This window comes from Bufo bufo, chromosome 2 (assembly GCF_905171765.1).
Source record: "Bufo bufo chromosome 2, aBufBuf1.1, whole genome shotgun sequence".
Classification (NCBI taxonomy): Eukaryota; Metazoa; Chordata; class Amphibia; order Anura; family Bufonidae; genus Bufo; species Bufo bufo.
In genome coordinates, this window is record NC_053390.1 from 219,264,152 (window position 1) to 219,290,079 (window position 25,928).

The 25,928-nt window shown below is 42.9% G+C and overlaps 1 protein-coding gene across 1 annotated transcript in view; it reads right to left on the reverse strand.

The window, feature by feature from the left end:
* Positions 1-25,928, reverse strand: part of NCOR2 (nuclear receptor corepressor 2) — a 450,727-nt gene that overhangs the window by 79,583 nt on the left and 345,216 nt on the right. Inside the window, 4 exon segments of the mRNA XM_040416221.1 lie at positions 9,652-9,853; positions 12,751-12,871; positions 18,961-19,438; positions 24,204-24,348. Coding sequence (XP_040272155.1) covers positions 9,652-9,853; positions 12,751-12,871; positions 18,961-19,438; positions 24,204-24,348 — 946 coding nt within the window.

Sequence of the window (25,928 nt, forward strand, 5' to 3'; positions counted from 1 at the left end):
TACGGGAGATTGTTGTCACATGTATCACACAGCCAGTACTTGCCAGATATTCCTGCAGCTCCTTTAATGTTGCTGAAGGCCTCTTGGTAGCCTCCCAGACCAGTTTTCTTCTCGTCTTTTCATCAATTTTGGAGGGACGTCCAGTTCTTCGTAATGTCACTGTTGTGTCATATTCTCTCCACTTGATGATGACTGTCTTCACTGAGTTCCATTGTATATCTAATACCTTGGAAATTCTTTTGTACCCTTCTCTTGACTGATACCTTTTAACAATGAGATCCCTCTGATGCTTTGGAAGCTCTCTGTGGACCATGGCTTTTGCTGTGGGATGTGACTAAGAAAATTTCAGGAAAGACCAACTAGAGCAGCTGAACTTTATTTGGGGTTAAACAGGGCCTAGAGCATTACATTAGACAAGGGATTGTACCTAGAGGTCTTCGGATCACTTTGACTCCCGCACATCGCATCAGGAATACCGAATTTTTTAAAAAATGGGAGAGGGAGGCAACATCTAGGTCCCTAAAATTAATGCAGCTTCTCTTGGATGAAGAAAAAGTGATTCTGGGTCGGGCGGAAAGTAGTCTTAATGAACAGATTGAAATTGCAAAGAGGTTTCAGTCTGAACCTGAATTCTCAGCTAAAGAAGTGCAACTACAAAATACGGTAGAACGGTATCAGTATCAATTTAAAGACCGCAAACAAACAATTCAACAGAGACTTTCAGGATTTCCGTAATAATAAGGTGTACCAATTTTTGACTAACCCGCCCGTCACCCAGAACACAGATCTTTCCTCCACGGACACGGAAGTCTCCGACGTGGAGAAAGAGAGATACCCCAAGAATAGGGGGCGTCGACGGGGATCATACAGACCCAGGAGACGTGGCAATCGCCCCAGACAGAATCCACAAAATCCCCCTCAAAATCTCCCTGCATCCGCACTAGGCTCCCCTTTTTTAGACCAAGGGGCACACTATTACCCCGTCAGGAGCCGGAACACCCAGCCATAGGCACCACATGCGACTCCCCCCCCTCCCCTTAGATAAACGGGTCATAAACCTCTCCTCTCGTGTACTATCACAAATCGAACTTAAATTGCTGGGACGTGGATTATCATTTGTTCCAACAAATAAGTTCGATAGTTTCCGGTGGACAAGGGACCTTCACCTTTTTGCCCGGAGACTTAAGTGGCACAAATTCAATACACTCAAAGACAGAAAGGATAGTCGAGAATTGGGCGTTCCTGTCGATATTTTGAAGGACGTCCACCTTCTCTTCAACCTGGATCAGTTACCACTTAACGCCGAGGGGTTAGGTCCCTTTACGTCCCTGAAGAATAAAAGCATCAGAATGCCCCCTATGGGAGATGTATCCTGTGTAGATGTGTTCCTACAACACACCACTTCAGACCTGGCCACCATACACCCTGTCCCACCTAGGTTCAACTGTAGCAAAGAGGAGAGGATGGCCATTGCGAGCCTTGAGAGTGATAAAAACATCATCATCAAACCATCAGATAAGGGGGGTAATGTCGTGGTGATGGATATGCCGGCATATAGAGGAATGTGTCTCTCCGTCCTGGAAGACGAGACTGGGTATGAAATACTTCCCAATAACCCTACCAGCAGTCTACAGTGGACTCAGACACATTCTTGAAAAAGCCAAAAAAGCCTCTTTAATTAGCGGTGAGGAATACGAGTTCCTGTACCCACACCACCCGGTAATGGACACCTTCTATTGTCTACCTAAAGTCCACAAGGGGACCACCCCAATCAAGGGACGTCTCGGGAGTCTGTCCCAAAACTGTGGAATTTATGTGGATAAGGTGTTGCGTCCTTTTGTGTCGGCTTTACCGTCCTACATGAGGGACACTGGGGATCTGCTGGGGAAGTTAGAGGATATTTGTATTGAGACACACTGGTTCTTGGCCTCCATTGATGTGGAGGCCCTATATTCCTCCATTCCACACGAACGAGGTCTGGAGGCCACCAGCCACTATCTCAAGACCAGAGGGCAACAATTTAAGCTGCACAATATCTTTACTCTCGAGTTGCTAAACTTTATTCTGTTGAGTAATTTTTTCCTATTTGACGGCCATATATACCACCAGCTCAGGGGCACTGCAATGGGCAGTTCTTCTGCCCCTTTGTATGCCAACTTGCTCCTGAGCTGGTGGGAGGAGTCTATAGTGTTTGGGGAGCCATCATCATGGTTCATCGAGCACATCGCTCTCTGGTCACGCTACATCGACGATATTTTCGTGTTGTGGAGCGGACCAGAGAGCGATTTTTACAGGCTCATCTCTGAGTTGAATGTGAACAGTTTCAACCTAAGGTTTACCTCAGTGATTGTCAAAGATCGCCTCCCCTTTCTGGATGTGGTTATTTGCAGGGACGACAAGGGCGGTCTGAGCACGTCCATTTATCGTAAGCCGACTTCCACTAACTCCCTCCTTAGGTGGGACAGCTGCCATCCTGTCCCCCTTAAAAGAGGAATCCCAACCGGACAGTACCTGAGATTAAAATGTAACTGTTCAGAACTCAGTGATTTCAAGCACCAGGCTAGAGACCTGAGATCTAGATTTCAGGAGAGGGGGTATCCGGACAGGACCCTCAGACTGGCATACGAAAAAACTAAAGTACGTACACGAACTGAGTTACTCCACCCCACAGCCAGTAGGGCGAGTGAATCTCAAGGTACTGTCCGGTTAATAGGCACATTCGATGCCGCGGCTTCTCAAGTGAAGAGGATCCTGGCACGGCACTGGGATACTCTTCTTATGGACCCAGATCTGACTGATGTCCTCAGCCCCACCATCTCCCCCACCTTCAGGAGAGGTAATAACCTGAGGGATAGGCTGGTGTACAGCCATTTTGTCCCTCCAGCGAAGCCACGGACGTGGCTGGATACACCCGTGACGGGATGCCACAGATGTGGACATTGCAGTTTCTGTGGTTGCTTGTCACAGGGTAAGATTTTCACTGGGGAACGCAACAACACCGTTTACCATGTGAGGGGTTTCATAAACTGCCGTACGGCGGGCGTGATTTACCTGATAACGTGTGTCTGCGGACTACGTTACATTGGCAAAACCTTTAGGGAATTGCGCAAGCGCATGGGGGAACATTTCAGGGATATTGGAAATAACAGAGACACCCCCATAGCGCGTCATGTGCAGCTATCCCATGATGGACGCACTTCGGCCATCAGCTTTATGGCCATTGAACGTGTGCTCAAACCGGCAGGGGGGGGGGGGGGCGATTGGAATAGATTCATTCTACAAAGAGTGTGTTGGTGGACGTTCACCTTAAACACGGTCGCCCCCCACGGTCTGAATGAGCAACTAAATTTTAGCTGTTTCCTCTGATCACTATGGTCTCTGTCTGAATCCGGGGATCAGATTCTCGGTCATTTAACCCCTATATACTTTTGGTCTAATATGTGGGACAATGGACACACACTGTCATGTTCCCTGTGAATGTGTAAGAGGGACAAGGAGGTTATGGTCCCACCAGACCAATGAGCTGTTTACTCCCCCTTTGTGTATTCTCTTCTTACTCCATTCCTGAAATTTATACTGGAGCCGAGCTCTCCCTATTAATATACCCTTCAGAGGGGGATGGCCCAGTCATTTGCCAAGCAGACCGGGGGAGCGGTTTTGCATGGCTCTAATTATGCCCCAAGATGACGCTGTACTAAACTGGTAAACAGCTTGACTGAGCCTGGCCTCCTTCAGTCATCTGGGACATCTGTGCACAAGCGCGGCTGTTGTTCCACTCCGATCATGTGGCCGCCGTCGTGACGCAACAGTCTCTGACGTAGGCGCATCGCGGCGGTCACGTGATGCGGAAGTACAGCCGTGCGTTTCACCTCCAGCCCCATGAAATGCATGGGGTCTATGTGCGCATGCGCGGCTATGTGATCTCGGCTCTTCCGATCACATGGCCATGCTAGTGAAATGCCTCCTATGGCGTCATGAATAGGCGCCTGAGACTATGGGGCGTTTCACATGGCCCTTCAGCCCCTATAAGGGGGCAGTTTTGCCCCACTAACTGCTGGTCACCCCACCACTGCAGACACCACCACCCTGGGTCCTGCTTGGAGGTGGACTTATAGCCATACGCCGACCGCCGCCTAATAACAACTAAGTGATTCGCCACCATGGTCCCATATGAGTTGACTGATGGAGGTTCATCCATGTTACTTTACTTACCTTTGTTTTTCGCTTCTTAATGTTATCCCTAGATTCAGCCACACACTGACCGAAGTTATTACATAGGCTATTCCCTAATTCTCTGGTGAACCAGCCGGGAGGGATAACCATCACCTTTGCCCCCGTGTCCCCTGATGAATCCTTGGGCATCCCTTGAAGAAACGCGTCGGGAGACTTGAGTATATCCCCACCCTATCCCCTTTTAGTGGCTTTTTTGTGGGGTAACATCTCTATTTATTTTTATGCATGTGGTTCCATTTGACAGGATTTTTTTCCTTGTGTGGGGGCCTTATTAGGGTCACCTTTACAGGACGAGAGTTCCAGTCTAGGCCACCCCTTGCGGGGCTTTTTGGACCCCGTCCTTGGACACACTTTGTAGGTCGGACTAGGACAAGCAGGGAGGCAGTAGGGCCAGTTGGTTAGACACTCTTAACACAGTCTCGCCCGCCTCTCCACATACTTGGTTCAGTCTACCATCTACATCCTTGTTTGTTTCATAACTGTCTATGCCCACTCACCCCACCAGGTTGAGTATGTGCAGGTCTTACTCGTTGTATGTCTGTAGGGGCCGTCTTTTTATCTCCTATACGTTATTAAAAGTGAAGTTTTACTGAGTATACTGCCCCTCATAGTTTTTTCTGGTTGTTAGTTTGAGCAGTATTCAGGGAGACACCATTGCCTCTCCTGTTTGACCATCTTTAATGTTAATCAGAGGCACTTTAAATGATGGCAGGTGTATGCTGACTCCTATTCAACATGATTTTGAATGTAATTGCTTAATTCTGAACACAGCTACATCCCCAGTTATAAGAGGGTGTGCACACTTATGAAACCACATTATTATTATTATTTTTTGTTTTCTTCCACCTAAAAGATTTCAGTTTGTTTTTCAATTGAGTGGTACAGTTTATAGGTCACATTAAAGGGCTTCTGTCACCCCACAAAAGTCATTATTTTTTTTTTGGATAGTTACATTCCTTATAGCGCGATATAGGAGAATATAATCTTGTCACTTACTTTCATGCGGCCGTTTCTTTAGAAAACGAAGTTTTATAATATGAAAATCCGGTCTCTACCAGCAAGTAGGGCGTCTACTTGCTGGTAGCCGCAGCAGAAAACCGCCCCCTCGCCGTGTTGATTGACAGGGCCAGCCGTGATCTCCTCCTCTGGCCGGCCCTGTCAGTATTTCAAAAATCGCGCGCCTCTGTTCATTCGGCGCAGGCGCTCTGAGATGAGGAGGCTCCCCTCCTCAGAACTCCCTCAGTGCGCCTGCGCCGATGACGTCTTCTCTTTCGGTGACGTCATCGGCGCAGGCGCACTGAGGAAGTTCTGAGGAGACGAGCCTCCTCATCTCAGAGCGCCTGCGCCGAATGAACAGAGGTGCGCGATTTTTGAAATACTGACAGGGCCGGCCGGAGGAGATCACGGCTGGCCCTGTCAATCAACACGGCGAGGGGGCGGTTTTCTGCTGCGGCTACCAGAAAGTAGACGCCCTACTTGCTGGTAGAGACCGGATTTACATATTATAAAACTTCGTTTTCTAAAGAAACGGCCGCATGAAAGTAAGTGACAAGATTATATTCTCCTATATCGCGCTATAAGGAATGTAACTATCCAAAAAAAAAAATATGACTTTTGTGGGGTGACAGAAGCCCTTTAAAAGGTGGAAAAAGTTCTGAAATGATTCATCTTTGTCTAATTTTTTTTTACATCACAGAAACCTGACATTTTAACAGGGGTGTGTAGACTTTTTGTATCCACTGCAACTCTGAGAAGGCTATGTTTTATGCCGGATCATATTTAGTCAGCATGCAAGTATAAAAAGTATCTAACAACGTGCTCGGTTATGATGAATAAAGACACTGAAAAGGGGAATGCTCACTGAGGCGAGATTTGCTGGACGAGTGGCGAACATTTCTGCTCGGTAATGATGGAAATCATAAAATTTTATGACGGAGATCAAATGGTCCACAGAATATATGTAGTTGTCAGCTGACCCCCTACTCCACATGTAGATCTCGAGGTGCATGGAAAGACAGAGATGCCACAAAGCTTGGAGTGCTGGATTTTCTCAACTGTTGCGAGATCAAATGGTTTTGATGAATCCCAATACATTTCTACATGTAAATTAAAGGGCTTTTACATGGAGTAATGATCAGTCACCAATTGAGTGTATGATTGTTCGTTCTCAATCACTGTTCCATGTAAACTGGTCCAGCGATCATACAGCAAACAGTAATTTACTTGTTTGTCACAGACTGAATCTTTTAGAATGACATAAAAATCGCTGCTTGTCAGCAGCACATGTGTGACAAGGGATGAGCTGCAGACACAATGATGTGTATTAAAGAGGACCTTTCACCGATTCTTACCCTATGAACTAACTATACAGATAGGTAGAGCGGCACCCGGGGACCTCACTGCACTTACTATTATCCCCGGGCGCCGCTCCGTTCTGCCGCTATGCCCTCCGGTATCTCCGCTCACTAAGTTATAGTAGGCGGAGATACCAGTCCCTAAGTTATGGTAGGCGGAGTCTGCCCTAGCGCTGGCCAATCGCAGCGCAGAGCTCACAGCCTGGGAGGTTATTTTCTCCCAGGCTGTGAGCTCTGCAGTGCGATTGGCCAGCGCTAGGGCAGACTCCGCCTACTATAACTTAGGGAACGGAGATACCGGAGGGCATAGCAGGAGAACAGAGCGGCGCCCGGGGATAATAGTAAGTGCAGAGAGATCCCCGGGTGCCGCTCTACCTATCTGTATAGTTAGTTCATAGGGTAAGAATCGGTGAAAGGTCCTCTTTAAATGAGGGGTCATTTATATGAAACCCCCACTGATAATTGCAATTGACTTGATAAAACATCAATCGGCACTACTTATGGGTAATTTATTTGTTCTTGTAAAAAGACCCTTAGCAGTTTAGGTGTGTAATACCACCAAAGTAATTTTATCTAAAAGGATCAACTAGGAAAAAATGTATTTACAGAGAATGGCCAGCTGTCCTGACATGTGTTTTTATTAGATTATTGCATTCCACAATTCTGGAATATCTTTTCTTAGAATGCTGCATTGTACCATTCCTCTTTTATTCCTCCAAGAAATGTATTAATAAATTGACAAAACGGTGTTGCCATACTTTCTACACCCTACACAGTTTGGCACCGCCAGCACTGATTAGACAATGTCAGTGTAGGGACACCCCCCCAATAAGTAAGTCTAGTTTCACATCTCTGTCTGTCCTCTCTGGGGGGCTGTTCTGGTATAGAACAGCCTACCGGAGGTTCTCCAGATATTGACGCCTGCCCACTGGACCCCAGCCGCTGGCTGCTACCTGCCAAATATGCTAGGAATCGGCCATACAAAAAACTCTGCATGCAATTGTTTTTGTCCGGCCAGTTCCCGGCATTCTATGCCTGTACAGCCTGCGGGAGAGGTCAAATGGAAATGTATAAATAGTTTAATACCCATTGGTCAATTTAATCATACATTTCTAGCAGGAATAACATAGAAACACTGCCAATTGGCCATAAAGGTTCAGACTATATGCATATCCCACCAAGGAATGTCATTTTGGAAAGATAGAGTGAAGGTAGCCATAACACATTGAAGTTTGCTGAAACTATACATTTCATCAGATCAAATTCCAATCTTATGTGTAAAACAGCAACCTGTTAAAGGAGCAGAATTGGATCAGATATGTTGGATTTTACCAAGCCTTATGCTCTGTTCCCAAGGTGGCACTGTCAGTGGGCTTACTTATGAGGGAGTCAGGTGTGATGTCTGTCCGTAGAATAATGCGGATTTCCACTCATTCCTGGTAATAGACCCATGTAACTGTGCTGCATAGTGATCCCATAGAAACGGCTGAAATTCTTGCGACTGTTCCGGTGATCACCGCTACTCAGCGATCCTGGGGTGAAAGCTGCTGCACGACCAGTGTCACCATGTAGCCCTATCCTTAATCATTGTTTCTGGGGGTCAGATCGTGCTGTGTGAACAGTGATCTGCTTTCCAGAAACAATAAATGTGTATGAAGACGAGTGATGAAGTGTCTCCATACAGTGGAGGTGATCGCTGCATGTAAATAAATTGCTTTCCTCCACTGATAAGCAGCCAGTTATTGGGAATAGTTCCTTCCTGTTAAGTGCATGCTTGCATGATTTATGTAAATGTGTTTTAATCCCTTGGATACCGTTTTAGACGCCAGTCTTAATAAACCCTATATTTGGTGGTGGATCCGCCGGAAATTTGAAAAGGCGCCGGCCTCTCCATAACTTCAGAGCATCCAGCGCCAGTTCTAAATGTAAGACAGCTTCCGAGTTGTCTTACATTTAGACCATTTTCTGTGCCTAAACAGGCGTAGAAAACGGTAAATGAGACAGGCCTGCTCACTTTTCTTATACCTGGCATGAGCAGGGAGAAGGCACAGCAACCTGCACCAGAAATATGCCTAATTTAGGCGGATTTCTGTTTGATAAATGATCCCCTTTGAAGAACAATTTATATTTTTTTACATCTGTCTACCGAGCTGCGTGGGGGCTAATTTTTTTGTGGGATGATCTGTAGTTTTTATTTATACCATTTTGGAGTGTGTGTGACTTTTTGATCACAAATTTTTGTGGGTAAGTGAAGCGAATCGGCCATTCTGATTTTTTTTTTTTCCGTTACACTATTCGCCGTATGGGATAATTTTTTTTATATTTTATTAATACAGTTGTTTTTGAACGCGGCGATGCCCATGATGTTTATTAATTTATTGTTTATGTATTTTTTTATTCTAGGGAAAGGGAGTGATTTAAATGTTAATATTTTTTATGTTGTTTTTTTTAAACTCCTCTAGGAGGCGACAATATTCACTAGTTAGATTTATTTTCGCTTATACTGTAGTTCCATAGAACTACAGTATAAGCTCAATTTGCAGTTATCCTATGTTGGCCTTCCACCTGCAGACATCCATAGGAACTGCAGCTCTAATATTCTGGGTCTCTTCAGAGAGACAGCACATTAGAATGCATTCTCCGATCGCCGCATTGGGGGAGCTGGTCCTCCCCAGGAAGCACACGCTTCTGAGTTTTTCTCCATTCAGATGCCACTGTTATGCTTGACCAAGGTATCTAAAGAGTTAAATGCCTGCGAACGGCATTATTACCAGTCGCAGACATTAGCCGCGGACATCTGCTGTATGACCCTCCCACTGCCCGAGCATGTACGCTGCTGGAAGTCTAAGGATTAAGGACTTATGCACATAAACATTTTTTGGGTCAATGTCTGATCTGTATTTTTGGTGGACCCAGTCGTATATTGTGGATCCACGGTTTAAGTACCGAAATATACACAGGGTTGTGTGCATGAGGCCTAAGCCTGCTGATAATTGATGAAATTGTTGTCAAGCTCCTTTTTGTGTAATCATTAATGATCAGTGCACTGCTACACATTACATACCATCTTTATCTGCAGCTTTCCCTTTCGGGCTACTGATTGTCTGTGGCTCTTTCTCAGATGTTAAATGAGGAGGCTTAGTTGGTAATTGTCCATCCAGGGCTGACTCATGAACCTTGGTAATCTGCTCTTGATAAAGAGCCAAAGCGTGGTGAGGTTTTAAGGATGCAGTTTGAGGAGCTGACTCAGAGAAGCCTTCTGAGATCTGGAAGAATGAACAAAAATTAACAACTTTATCTTAACATATGATTTCAAAAGTATCATAAAACAGATTGTAAGCTCCTGCGAATAGGGCCCTCATTCCTCTTTTGCAATTGCTGACTTGTTTGTTGCTATGTTATTTGTTGCTCTGTTTCTATATGTAAAGCGCTGCAGAATATGTTGGCGCTATATAAATAAATATTATTATTATAAAACACAGAGCTATCTGGTCTGGTAAGAGACGATGGCACAGTGGGTATCATTTGGTCCCTGTCTAGGAATTGCCATCCTGTGGGTTGATTCAAAGACTGACAGATTATGATGCATGAACACAGATTACAAAAACCACAAAGATCATACAGGTTTGGTTTCCTCGCTTCTTTACACAGGTTGGGAATTGATAGCCAAGTGACAAATCATTCTATTTTCCCTGTGTATTTACATTGTATATGACTTACCGTATCTGCTAAATAGGATTTTTGACTATAATGACTGGCTAAAGATAAAAGAAAGAAATGTCTCTGAAAGCTGTGTAGGCAAATAGTTTTGGCACTGGGAGGCTATTACAAACTAAAACTGCCTAATCAGTTAGAAATTATACAATAACGCCATCAGTTTATAGCTATAGCTCTATCCACATCCCTTTTATAGCCTATACTGGAGGGAGAAGAGTTTCCCCATGTACACCATGCATACAGTGGGACACGTCACTGATAAGCTCCCTTTGGGTAAATGAAGCCCTCTGTATTTGTTTTAGCTGTTTTTGTTGGATACATCAAACACAAACCGAAAAATAAATCTGAGTGAAGCATAAAACACATAATTTCAGGGTCTAATGCTGGCACTATATATACATATAATTCTAAAACTGATCATCCAATTGGTAACATTTTGCCTAGTACTTGCAAAATTGAGGAAACTCAATGTATCCTGGGGATTTTCAGGCTTTAGCAGAAGAGATGTGCTCAAGTGAAGGATTTGTGCTGAGAATTTTAAAGGGGTTTTCCAGGACTTCAAAATGAATGGCACCATATTGTGGAAAAAACCCACCTCACAGAACTAAAGTCAATCGAACAGAAAATTTGGTGGAAACATGGAGTTTACAAACTGGGCCAGGTATGGAGACATGGGGATGTAATACTGTATGAAGATCTTAAAAAGGAGTATGGACTGGGTAATATAGAATCGAGATTCTTTTATCTACAATTAAAACATGCATTATGAACGTCGCTAGGAAAATGTATACAAATTGTTACCCCTCCGCAGCCGCTAGTTAATATTTCCAAACTCACAGCAGGGGGGAAATTAGTTTCTAAAATATATGAATGTCTGTTACAACAAAAGACTAAGAAGAGAGCAGCTATTAGCTTAATGCACAAATGGCGAGATGTTATACACCCCCAGCGAGAAGAGTTTTGGGATTTGGCTATACAGGAAAAAAATAGGGTTTCAAAGAACTTTTCCTATAGGATCACCCAATTCAATATACTATATCGTCCCCTAAGATATTAATGAAGTGCTATAAACCTAAAGTCTTTAGCTGTTTAAAATGTGGGGAAGTAGGGGTGGATGATGTCCGCATACTCTGGACATGTATAAAGACTCAAGAGTTCTGGGGAAAGGTTAATGATAGAATAGAACAATACCATTGGTTTAAAGTCCCCAGGCAATTTGAGATATGCATACTGGGGGTGATGGATAAAATGGACACCCCCCAACATCGAGAAATAGCATCCAAACTCCTTTTTCAAGCTAGTAAATGTATTATTGGACATTGGGGAGGTAGTGCTGTACCGACTGTCAGGGAATTGGAGAAGCTTACTAGGACCTCACTTGCCAGAGAGGAATTTCACCTGGCAAATATTAAGAAAAAACATAGATTCATTAGAACATGGCAGAAATGGTTAATATAGTGATTTTTTTTTGGGAGACGATGGGTGTGGTGGGTTGGGGCCGTGGGGCGCAGGGGCGAGAGAAAAGGCGGGGTATTTTCTTTTTTTTTTTAGCAGACAACGAATAAGGGACCTGGGTGGGGGGCATATATAATGTTATGAAATTAAAAGATTATAACTTTTTGTATGATGTAAAAAATAATAATAAAGATTAAAAAAAATAATAATAATAATGAATAGCCTACTCTAAGGTTTGGCCATAAATATCAGATCTGTGGGTTCTGACTCCCAACATCCATCAGCTGACTAGGGGTCACCACCTCTTCACTGTTTACCAGACACAGGTCTAGTAATGGCTGTGTCTGGTATTACGGTCACCCAGGATTGAGCTGAAGTACCAGGCGTAACCACTACTTAAAGTAGGGAGCTGTGTCTGGTAAAGAGCTAATCAGCAGGGGTGCTCGGAGTTGGATACCCACTGATCAGATATTTTAAGGACAGGGCATCAATTTCAAAAACGCTTTAAAATGCACATGTATCCAAATCGCAGAATATACAAACAGCTATTATTAACTGGATATCTATGCTCAGACATCTGCTCCTTTTTTTCCTGAAAATAATTTTACTTTAAATCATGGTGCTAATGTTCCAGAAAGTGTTTATCAGAAATTTTGGCAAATAAGCTAGTCAGACTGATGAAAATGAAAAATGCAAACAATAGGAAATAATAAAATAAAGCAGAAAAAAAGTCCCCACATTAGTATAATTTAACAGAGTCAACTGTAAAAGGACAAGACAGGTGGCTTGATCGCTTCGTACAAGTGAACACCATGAGTGATGACTAGAATCTGACGGGCAGAATGTCTTTGCACGAGAGACCTCGTTGTGCATCTAGTTACATCATCTGACAGTGGTGGCACGCAAATCAATACATGGAGCCAAGCACAGGAGACATATACGAGACCTAGAATGAACGCCCTCTATTAATTCTTTTTAGGAAGGTACATACAATGGGTGGAATGGAAGCTGCTCTCTGCTTCAGTTGTTTCAGGTCCATTGGTTTTGGAGGCGAGGCGTTGACTCGTGTGTCGCTGCCAGTATTTAGCAGACTAGGCCGGGGAGACATCAGCCTGCACACAGAAAACACAAAGGTCAGTCCTGTTCCACACACAACCTGTCTGAGGTTAGAGATATTAGAAGAATGCACTTTGGGAGAGTTTTTTCAATAGACAAGATGGTAAAAAGGTACAAACAGCACCCAAATAAAACACAAGGGATGGCAAGTTAAGACACACTCTTGAAACCATGTCATGGCTGACGCATCAGTTTGGCTTCATACATTTCCTCCAATACATGTGTGCACCTCAGATGCCTTTATATACTGCTAATAACAACATGTAAAGGAACGGCAGGAAAAATTGGCCACTTTCCGGTTACCGTTGACCAATGTGTTTGTAAGATGATTATATGACACCAATATAAACTTTGTTGATATTCGGCACCATTTTCTATATTTCATAAGGTATGCCTCCTGGTTGGCCAAGTTTTTTGTGCTGTCCACACAGAGATCTTGTCCATAAGATGGCCACTGATGGGGAGTCTCAGTCTCCTCCATTCATTTACACTGCACCTGCCTTCTGCATTTCACTGTTGGGGTTTTAGCCCGGGCGCAGTGCATTAGAATGTGTCACACGACCCTCCATCAGCGGCCATCTTATGGACAGGACCTCTATGCGGGCAACAAAGGGACATGACTTATGAAATATAGACAACATTACAGAATTTCAACAAAGGCTATATTAGTAAGTTCCATATAGTCATCTTACCTATACATTGGTCGCAGAAAGTGGGCAAGCCCTTTAAGGTATCATAGATGATACCTTTGAGGTGTCCCAAGTATGGACTAGGGGATGTCTTTCATCATAGTAGAAAGGGCTGGTGGCACACTTCTAGACTGTCAGCCAGGAGAGAAAGGTGACTGCCGGTGCCCAGCATGAAAGCATGCATTGTTCAGAGAGTAGTCATTTCTTTTGGTTATAAATTCTGATTGTGAATGTAGTCTATAATACCGTAAACATAAAAAAACAAACAAGATCTGTAAAGCAGTGATAAGCATGGATAAAAGCATTGAAAATACCAATTCTCACACTATTTTATGACTATCTGAACCATATGGTTGCACCATAGGTTTTCTGTGAACTCAAGGTTAAATACGACAAGGAATATATATGAAATCTGTCATCATGTTAAGTGCTCATGCACACAACTGTATTTTTCAGCTGTATCCGATACGCAATATATATTTTTTTATTGCACACGGACCCATTCATTTGTATGGGTCCAGATAAATAAAATAAAAAGGCATTATCTGTGTGCTGTCCGCATCCAAATGTCCGTTCTGCAAATTATAGAACACGTCCTCTTCCTGCAAATACTGCAGAGAAGAATAGTCATTCTAGTGATGGGAGTGACAGAAATGTGGCTGTGTTATTCCAGCACTGGGGCTACTCAGGAACAGCCGATCAGCGTGGGTGCGGGGCTTCGGACACCTGTAAATCTGATGTTGGCGGCCTATACTGAGGATATTCCATCAATACATGAATTCTGGGGAAAAAAAACACTGAAAAAAAATGTCTTTGCATTGCTATATTCTGACACCGTTTTTTTTTATAATTTTTGTCTACAGAGCTGTAGTTTTTAAATGATACCAAATATATATGGTTTTAAAAAAGATTCATATAAAAAATTTTTAGGAACATGAAAGTCACCAAAAAATGTTGATTTGGGCATTTTAATTTTTTCTTCTAGAATGGCATTTTCCATATAGGATAAATACTTTATATTTCAACAGTTCAGCCATTTATAGATGCAGTGATATGTTTTTTTTTTCATTTTTTTAACTTTATTTTTCGCCCCTACGGGAGATGAACATGCGACCATTGGCTTGCTTACACCATAGACCTCAATAGAATAGTATTGCAGTTTTAAGGGAAGGGAATAGGAACTTCACATAGGAAATTTACAGTGGTAGAACTGGGAGCACTCAAAAGGCCCCCGGCTGATGTACTGATGTAGTAATAGAATAGCATACGTGATCTTGCTGCAGGATAAGGGGGCATTTGTTTGTATGAGGGGGCCTCATCCCTTTAAATGACTGCTCAGTTGCAGTTCACCAATGTATCTGACGTCTGTCATGGACACTGATAGCGGATGTCTGTTGTGTATAACAGCAGGCAGCCGCCAGCTACAGCATCCACCCAGATCCTGAGCCAGCACCTTATTAAAAGACCCCATCATCTGCCATTAATGTACTGTGGATGTTGGGAAGGGTTTAAAATTACATTCATATTAAACATCTGCCACCCACAGAGAAGGTACTATTCTCTGTGAATTTTCACACTAGTATAAAGCCTACGACTGCTATTCAAGCCTGCGTGTATCCATGGTAACAGACTACAAACTCCATGTAGTCTGACTCTGCAGTCAAACTCCATTCCATCTTTCCCCTACATCTGCATCATATATACATTGGGAGGTATCGAGATGAAAAAGACCGATTGATGGCAATATGACTGCTGGATCAGACTACACAGTTTGCTTGTAGTCTGCTACTATGGAGACCAATAGGTGTCATCAATAGGACTGTTAGTTCATACAAATTCATAGGTGCCTCATTATTTTATTATAAAAACAAAATGGTTCTGAAGTCTGACCCTCCACTTGAAGGGTTTTCAGACTTTTATACTGATGACTTATACTCAGGATAGGTCATCAGTATCTGATCGTCGGGGATCTGACAAAGGGGACCACTGCTGATCAGCAGTTTGTAGAGACTGCCTCCTCACAGTTTACCAAGCACAGCGCCATACATCGGATAGTGGCTGTGCTTGGTATCGCAGCTCAGCTCCATTCACTTGAATGGGACTGAGCTGCACCTAAGCCATGTGGCCAATGAATGTGACGCTACCTCCATGGCCTTCTCGAACAGCTGATCGGTGGGGGTTTCAGGTTTAAGACCCCCCCCCCCCCCCCCCCACCAATCAGATACTGATGACCTAGGTTATCAGTATAAAGTCAACAAACCTTGTTAAAGCTTTCGGCTTCTGTTCAAAGAAATAGCCATTGGGTTAAACGAAAGCAGCAACTGAATCCTGGAAATATCCAATACATGTCAAAGTACTGTCGTTCTCTGACTGACACCCTAAGGAATTCCAAGCAAACCAAACTGCTAACTCAAGATAAAATCACCAACTGAGAATTAGAGGTGTATAGCAATAAAACAGGACAGCACTGCTTGCATTCCAGCAACAGAGAATCAAAGTGAGGCCTGCAACAAGCAGTCAAAGCCAAAACTTCATGTGCTGCCTGCAATGTGACCTCTCCAATGAGCTGAATTGTATTTATCCAGAAGACCTTTTCCTATAAGCAGTCAGAGTGCACTTAATATTATAGATACTTCCAACCAAAGGTGCATTGTGCAAAACATCAGAAAATGGTCATTACTGGGACTGAAGAGTCTTCTAGAAGAAGTGACAGAGGCACTGGAGGTGAAAAGCAATTTTCTCGAAGTCAGATAATTGGGTTTCATAGGAAAAAGGGCACTGGTACAAATTGCTCTAAAACATTGAATGGAGATGGCAGGGAACATAATCCTACGCCCACAGGGTTAATACACTATAATCTATAAAGCTATTGTCTTCTAGGGCACTGCATGCACAGCAGTCCACAACGTCCACACTGGCCATGTATGTTATAGTAATACACAGGTTGTGACCCATTTGCTTTAAGAATGCTTATCATGAAATACTGATATTAGTACTAGTAGGATGTATCACAATAAGATAAAATAGAAATCTGTACACCACCTTGGATATTTAATGTAAGAGATAAGAAAGTGATAAATTAAAGGGCTTTTCCGGTACTTACTGTAGATATTGATGGGGGTTCAACATCCTGCACCCCCACTGATCAGCTGTTTCAGGCGGCCACTGTGTAGTGGTTGCGGCAGGGTACTGCATCTCAGCTAAGAGGTGACAAAAGTGTCACGGACACTGTTGTGTAAAACAGCAGGCACCCACTCATAGCCTGACCTGGCACCATATTAACCCCTGAGTGACCAGCCTGTTTTTGGCCTTACTGACCAAGCGTTTTTCTTCCTTTTTTCATCGTCACATTCCAAGAGATATAACTTTTTTATTTTTCCGTCTATATAGCTGTACAAGGCTTTTTTGCAATAAAACCCCTTTTTTTAAAAAGGAAAAAAATGTTTTTGCATCGCCGCTTCCCAAGACCCATAACTTTATTTTTTATTTCTATGCCATTGTGTGAGGGCTTGATTATTGCAGGCCGACTTGTATTTTTATTCGTATAATTTTAGAGTGAATGACGCTTTTTGATCGCTTGTTATTACGGTAAGTTTTTTTGGTGGCAACTAGGAATAAATTAATAATTCTATCATTTTTAAAAATTTTCTTTTACGGCATTTACCGTAGGGAATAATTTACGTGATATTTATGTAGTCCGGATTTTATTTTTACAATTTTTTTCACTGAAAAGCGTATTTTCAATGGAAAAAAGGTATTTCTTTTTATGGAATTTTTTTTAATTTAATAAATGTTTCCCCCCCCCTTTTTTTACCACAAGTGGACTATAACAGACAGTATTTTGATTGCTTTTAAAATGCAATGCACTAATCCCTATAGTGCATTGCATTTTAATGGCAATGCTATTCTGACTTTGACCAGCAGCCTACTTACTCAAGGCTGGTCTAGGGCCTACATGAGACCCCAGCTAGCCTTCACACACATCAGCACCCCGCGATCGCATTTGTGGGGTGCCGATGGGAGACCGAGGGAGTCCGCTCCCTCTGTCAGCACTTTACATGTGACAGGAGTCATTGTCCGCGGCATGTAAAGTGTTAAACAGTCCGGATCAGCACTCCTGCTGGTACGGGCTGTTAGAGCAGGGCTGCAGCTCTCATGCAGCGCTTAGACTGGGCCACCGTAGAAAAGCAGTAGCCAAGCCTAAGGCCCCTTAGTGATCGCCGTGGTCACATGGGTGGTCACTAATGGGTTAAAAGACCCCACATCTGCCACTTAAGTATTGTGGGTATTGTGAAGGGTTTAAGATGACAATGATATTAAACATCCGCCACCCTCTGAGAAGGTACCATCCGCCGTCAAGTCTACAACTGCTAGAGTATCCATGGTAACAGACTACAAACAAACTCCATGCAGTCTGACCCTGCAGTCAAACTCCATTCCATCTTTCCCCTACATCTGCAGGATGGGCCATCAATGTCAGATCCATAGGCATCCAACACGCTGTACCCCCATCGATCAGCTGTTTCGGGCAGCCACTGTATAGTGGCCATGGCCATGAATGGGAGCTGAACTGCTGTAGAAGCCAGAGACATCAACTAACATTCAATAGAGTGTTCCGCAAGCTGTATAGTTTCCGGCATCGGCAACTGCCCGAAACAGCTGATCATTAGGGATGCAGGACATGAGACCCCCAGTGATCGGCGGCTTCAATATCTAAGTACCAAAAAACTCCTTAAAAGAGGAGAGAGAACCATTGCAGTGACTTCCAGGAAGGCTGGAGGTTAAAACTCAATAGTTCACGAAGATTAAAAAATAAGGTGATTATATGTTTCATGAATACACACAATCGATGTAACTATTACTGAAGACATATGCACATTGACTGAATTTGGGTTACAGAAGGCAGGTCTCACCATAATCATTATAGCAACTAGAGCCCTTTATCATTACTACCATAGAGCAGTTTTCTGGCACTAAGTATAGCAACAAGTGCTTCTTCCACCGAGCACGTTGCAAGGTTACCATCCCACGCAATTGTGACTCATATAAAAAACATAATATGACAGTGGTTCACACTGTCCACAACAACCATTAGAAGTCTTCTTGAGATGGAAATCAAGTGCTACACTTTCTCTCTATTGTGGTAGTTATGTCTTCAAAAAAAACTAGACATTTTATATTTAGCAAGGTCTAGATCAGCATCCTTGGGCACTCCAGCTGCTGTGAAACTACAACTTCCAGAACGCACACTTACTTGGCTGTTCTTGTAACTCCTATAGAAGTGAAAGGTGGATTATGGGAGTAGTAGTTTCAGAATAGCTTGAGTGTCTGAGGTTGCTGATCCCCGGGTCTAGATGATTACTTCATCTGAATCAGCCGTTTCTACTTCCTCATACCTGTTCTTGTCCGTGGAATCCAGCTCTTCTGCCTCATCTGCACTGCAGGTGGCACTAGAGTCACTGTCTGCATTTGTCTTCCCCCCATGTTTGCTATGCTTCTTTTCCACTTTCTGTGGCACTTCTGATGCCTCTTTTGGTGGTTCTTCGATCTTTTCTGCAACATTCTCTTTAAAGTCCTCTGCTTCTTCCTGCTTTATTTCACTTTTGGTTGGTTCTTTGCATGATCTTCCTTCATCTTCCGCTTCCTTTTTGACTGTACTAGCTTCTGGATCTTCTTTGGGTTCCTCCACATTACTAGTCCTTTCTGTAATTTCCTGAGATTGCTGCACAGTTGAGTTACCAGGCTCAGCTGGCGGCTCACTGTTTGTTTCCGCTACCGAGGTTCCTATTGGCTTGGCTTCATTGTCTTTGCTCTCTTTGGCTTCCTGTCTTGGTGATGGAACACTCTCTGTATCTGAGCTGTTGTTTACTGCAGCTGAAGGTGCAAAACAAATGTTTTAGGAAGGTAGTCACCTAACACATACCTGTAACATATCAATAAACATTACATACATCTAAGGCTACATGCTTGGGCTGCTCAGCTGGAAACAGTTGTGGTGCATCCACACAACATATCTGAAGCATTTTACTCTCACTGTATTAAAACGACATATAAATAGGTTGTCCTAGATAATGAAAAATCTCAGACAAGCTCTCCAATAGCCTAAAATAAAAAAAATATTTAAAAAATCATGTTAGACTCACCCCTTTCTTTGGCGCAGGTCTGGTCCTCCTGACGCTGCTTGTTAAAAAGTTCAGTGGTTATGTGCTGGTACACGGCACATGACCACTGCAGCCAATCCCAGTCCTCAGAGTTAGGGCTCATGCACACAACCGTATGGCTTTTTCAGTGTTTTGCGGTCCGTTTTTTGTTTCCCTTTCCTTTCCGTTTTTCCGTATGCCATATACAGTATACAGTAATTACATAGAAAAAATTGGGCTGGGCATAACATTTTCAATAGATGCTTCCGCAAAAACGGAACAGATACGGAAGACATACGGATGCATTTCCGTATGTGTACCGTTTTTTTTGCGGACCCATTGACTTGAATGGAGCAAAGCACTGTGATTTGCGGACAAGAATAGGACATGTTCTATCTTTTCACGGTACGGAAATACTGAAACGGAATGCACACGGAGACACTTCAGTTTTTTTTTGCTGAACCATTGAAATGAATGGTTCAGTATATGTACCGCAAACTGAACTAAAAAAACGGCCAGTATACTGAACACAAAATACTGTTGTGTGCATGAGCCCTTAGGGTGCATTCTCACGACTATGTATTTTGCGAGTCAAAAATTAAAATTGCATCTGTTTTTTTGTGGACCCATTGTAACCATGCCTATACGTTTCCACAAAACGGACAGGAATAGGACATGTTCAATTTTTTAGCGGGACTGTGGACCCATAGAAATGAATGGGTCTGTGTGTGATCCGCATAAATGTGGGTCACGTGAGGACCTAAAATACAGTCTTGTTAATGGGGACTTTGACTGAGGAAAGTGATGGCTGCAGCAATGGAATTCTGGATAAACACTGCAGTTTGAAAACAAGTAGTGGCAGGAGGACCAGACCAGCACTGTGGAGAATGGCGCTGGCGAACTAGGTGAGATTAACAGGGTTTTTTGATGGGGGGGAGGCTTTTCTAAAAATTTTAATTGTTTTTGATCACTGTAATGTAGATAAATGGCAGATTTATTCACTTGGCTTGTGTAAAATGTCACCAATAGAATTAAAACATTAGGCAACACTGATATGGAAAATGACTTGAGAAAATTAAACAGATAATACAGTAAAATCACATTTACATGCTCCGTGGAGAAGCTGATTGTCTGGAAGGAAGCGTTCCTTCCCGACAGTCGGCTGGTCATTAAGTGGAGGTGAAGTGCTGCATTTACATGCCATACAAGTGATGCGTATCATCTGCGCTTTGCAAACCGCAAAACGGATATGGTTGTATAAATATAATAACCAGGAAAAAAAAAAATATAGAAATTAAGTGATTGCTTAGTCCAGAAGAAAATACACACAGGGCACCATATACTATATTTAAATATATAAATGGTTACGACAGAGATCCGTCTAATCATTTTGTTAACGAAAAGTAAAGTAAACATTGCAAGGAATATATGCCATGTCTACGGGAAAGAATGTTTTTTCATCAGCATAGAAGGTTTGCTGCACTGTATGGGCACTGATTGCAGCTAGAGTAAAAATATTATTTTGGCTGCAATTATAGGCAGAAAAAAAGAGCCATGAAGGCCTGTTCATACCTTTGCACTGCAAGATACCGTATTTTTCGCCCTATAAGATGGAGTTTTTTCCCCCAAAATGGGAAAAAAGACAGTGTGACTTATAGAGCGTATGCAAATGAGTTCTTCAATTGTGGAAGAGTTCATTAGTTCAGTAAGACCGGGGAGTGGTGAATACAGTGCTCCTTGTGCTGGTTGTACACACCGCTACCTGGTCTTCTGCCGACGTTGCATGCTGTGCTGTGACCTGTGCACATCGTGAAGACGTAGGCATGCTCTGTGATATCATGCACTTGCGACGTCAGGTCACAGCACAGCGTGACAGGAAGAGTGCTGGATCTCCTGAGTGGTGCTGGCGTACGGAGCAGGAGAGGCGAGTTGATTTATTTTTTATTTTTTTTGTCTGATCTGAGGACTGATTAAAGGGGTTGTCTCACTTCAGCATATGGAATTTATTATGAAGACAAAGTTAATACAAGGCACTTACTAATTTATTGTGATTGCCATATTGCCTCCTTTGCTGGCTCGACTCATTTTTCCATTGTATTATACACTGCTCATATCCTGGGGTTACGACCACCATGTAAACCAGCAGCGGTGGCTGCCTGTGTGGTGGGCGGGACCGTAAACGTGCTCAAAAGGCACGCATGTGCAGCAGCTCCTGTCCTGGCCACCTCGTATCAGCGCTGAAGCGGTGGCCGTAACCTCTGAAGACTAGCAATATGGACAATCACAATACATTAATAAGTGCCTCATATTAAATTGGTCTAAATGATAAAGGCCACTGGCTGTAGTGAGACAACACCTTTAACACTGTGGGTCTGATTAACCATGGGGGTCTGATTGGAGGTCTGCTCTAAGGTCTGAATAACATTGGGGGTCTGATTTGAGGTCCTACATTGGGGGGTCTGATCTGAGGTCTAACAAACATTTGGGGTCTGATCTGAGGTCTGATTAACATTGGGAGTCTGAGCTGAGGTATGATTAACATTGGGGGTCTGATCTGAGGTCTAACAAACATTTGGGGTCTGATCTGAGGTCTAAAACATTTGGGGTCTGATCTGAGGTCTAACAAACATTTGGGGTCTGATCTGAGGTCTGATTAACATTGGGAGTCTGAGCTGAGGTATGATTAATATTGGGGGTCTGATTAACATTGGGGGTCTGATTTGAGGTCCTACATTGGGGGGTCTGATCTGAGGTCTAAATCATTTGGGGTCTGATCTGAGGTCTCATTAACATTGGGAGTCTAAGCTGAGGTATGATTAATATTGGGGGTCTGATTAACATTGGGGGTCTGATTTGAGGTCCTACATTGGGGGGTCTGATCTGAGGTCTAAATCATTTGGGGTCTGATCTGAGGTCTCATTAACATTGGGAGTCTAAGCTGAGGTCTGATTAACAGTGGGGGTCTGATCTGAGGTGTGATAAAAAAAATGTTTTTATTTTTCTCCTCTAAAACCTAGGTGCATCTTATGGACAGGTGCATCTTATGGGGCGAAAAATACGATCATTGTATAAAATATAATTGAAAGTAAATAACATAATAGGATGTATATGCATATAAGGCTCTATGAATATCTGCATTGCAACTTCTGTTTATAATGGAAGCCATAAGGCTATGCTGGATCGGACTTACAGAGGGCACCAGTGGTGCCCAACAGTCCCCATTAACATATAGTGGGGTGTATTTTTTTTGGCATCTGCAGAGAGGTCTGTCAGTTTGCATGCAGCACTATCTACGATGGAAGATAAGAGTGGAGCTAGTATGAATATGGCTTTAATTAGGTAAATAAAGGGGATCTATAGCAATGTCTGAGAATGTATGAAGATAAACCTATATTTGGTATATATCACACACCAGTATAGACCAATGTAAGCCTTGAAAGTAAGCGCTGCAGATAATCAATATACATAAAGGAAAAACATATACAGCATTAAACTGTATACAAGTAATTGTACTGAGAAGCAATGTAAATTGTGCCGAGACGCAATAGATCAATGCATAGCATGTGGATGTGCGATCTACGTTCTCCCTTTTGCTTCTGGAATTTTATTTTTAGGCTACTGCTACACAATGACACGTGTTGCGCGACCTCTTGTTGCAGAAAAAGTTGTACATTTTTTATAGTGATAGTCAATGGTGTCGCACTGGGACATGCTGCGACTGCGACATGACAGTCGCAAAAAATCCATCCAAGTTAGATTTTTGTGCACAGTGTGATACAATTGACTATCATTATAAAAATTACTGCTGTACATTGGTGCGACAAGAATGTCATGCGTCAATGTTGTTTTACCCTTATTGTCGCGTGACACATGTCGCCATGTAGCCCTAGGCTTAGTGTCTTGCTCTTTTTTTCATGGTATCAGCACTCTACCCATTCAGCCCAGATGTTTTTAATTGGCAGGAGACCGCACAAGGGTTAATAAGCACCTACTTGCTCTCAGTTTAGTTTCTGAGACCACATAGAAAGGTGAGCTTCTGTTCACATGGTGCAGAGCTGCATAGTTCCTGCAGGTTGGTGGGGCCCGGTGCCAAGGAGGCATAGTCTGACAGCAGGGGTGCTGTGGGACTGCTGGAATCATGCCACCTGTGTTGCGGGGGCACTGGTTGTCAAGCGACGTAGGAATCCAGTTAAAAGAGGAAACCTTGACATGGTGAGCGGGCTTATGCATTTTGATCAAACCGTATACAAATGGTCTTGTATATAAATTATGGTGTCATATAAAATGAATTATGCTAACAACCAATGTAAATTGTTCTAAGAAGCAATAGAGCAATGCATGGCATGTGGATATGCAATCTATATTCTCTTTTTTCCTTTTGGAATTTTAGATGATCAATACACAAGTTTATTTAAAAACTTCAATCCATACAAATAATGCCGGGTGGGGTGGAGGGGGGTGGGAGGGGAAGATGAGCAACCAACATTACAAACACTTACTGTCTCCTTCTTCTGCCATTTCTTCTTCATTACCACTAATCCCTGATGCCTCCATCTCTTCATCCTCTACAGCAGGCGTGTACTGGACCTCTTCCTCCATCTGCACTGCTTTTTTCTTTTTGCGCCTGTTGTTGCGCTCCTTCTCCTAGAAGAAATAAGTTACTTAAAAGCAAGTCTGTTATAAGAATGTACATTTGGAAAAATACACCATGGACATCAGTGACTCCATGAAATCAACTCATGGAATTTTAGAAAATGCCACTGGTCACCAGCAATGTTGTTAAAGGATAACTGTCATATTTTTATTTTATTTGCTAGTTTATTAGAGCTAGGCATGTATACCTGAGTTAGGCTACTTTCACACTTGCGGCAGAGGATTCCGGACGCAAACGGATGCATTTGTGAGACGGATCTGGATGCGGATCCGTCTGACAAATGTATTGCAATACAGGATCTGTCTTTCCGGTTGTCATCCGGAAAATCCGGTATTTTTTTTTCTTCTCATTTTTAAAGGTCTGCGCATGCGCAGATCGGGAAACCGGATTCGGTTTTCCGGAACACTTAGTACTGGATACGACATTAATACATTTCAATGGAAATTAATGCTGGATCCAGCATTCTGGCAAGTGTTCAGGATATTTGGCCGGAGAGAAAAATGCAGCATGCTGCGGTAATTTCTCGAGCCAAAAAACGTAAGAGGGACTGAACTGATGCATCCTGACTGGAACGCTCTCCATTCAGAATATATTAAGATTAAACTTTTTCCGGTATTGAGCCCCTAGGATGGAACTCAATACCAGAAAAGAAAACCGCTAGTGTGAAAGTACCTTTAGTCTGTCAATGATTGCCAAAAGATCTGTAATTACCTTATAATAACAGCTTTCATTAATGTCTCCTGTCCCTTTCCACTGCTCCCTTAAAAGACCATTGCTAGGGCTCATCTGTCTCCGGCTAGGAAGACGGAGAGGCAGTCCTTCACACTGCATGCCTGCATTAGGCTTCAGAGTGAGCAGGCGTGTCTCTCAGTAATCCAATCTGATTGGCTGGCAGGAAGCTGCTGGCTACAGCAAGTTTGTATGTGACCTGGCGGAATGCAGTTTTGGCCTCAGAGAACTGGCGGAGGAGCCATCTTGAGAAGATCCTCAATGTAGAATTCAAAACAGCCGTAACTAAGGGGAAAACTCAAGGAAAACAGTGGTATGTGAAGAAACTAAAGATAGCTTTATGCATAATGCTGCTGCAGCAGTAACATATGCTAAAATAGATTTTTTGATGAAAATATAACAGTTATCCTTTAACTCTTCTGTTGATTGTAGAGGCAAATGTTACGAACAGGTGAGAGGAGATACACCTTGGTGGACAAATTACTGCTCCTCGTAAAGATAGGCAGGCTAGGAACTGGCATGGGCCCCAAGCCTACCTTGAGTGTTCCCCAGCAGCCTGCTGGTCAATGTCAGTGTAGCACTGAAATTAAAATGCAATGAGCTATAGGGATAGTGCATTGTATTTTAGAAGAAATCAAAAGACTGCCTGTTATAGTCCCCTTGTGGGACTATTAAGTGACTAAATAAAGGTAAAAACAAAAAACAAAACATTAAATAAAAAAAAATGTATGGTAAATAAAAAAATATGCTTTTTTTCATTGAAAATACGCTTTTCAATGAAAAAAATTGCAAAAATAAAATCTCCCCCACATGTTTGGTATCACTGCATCCATAACGACCT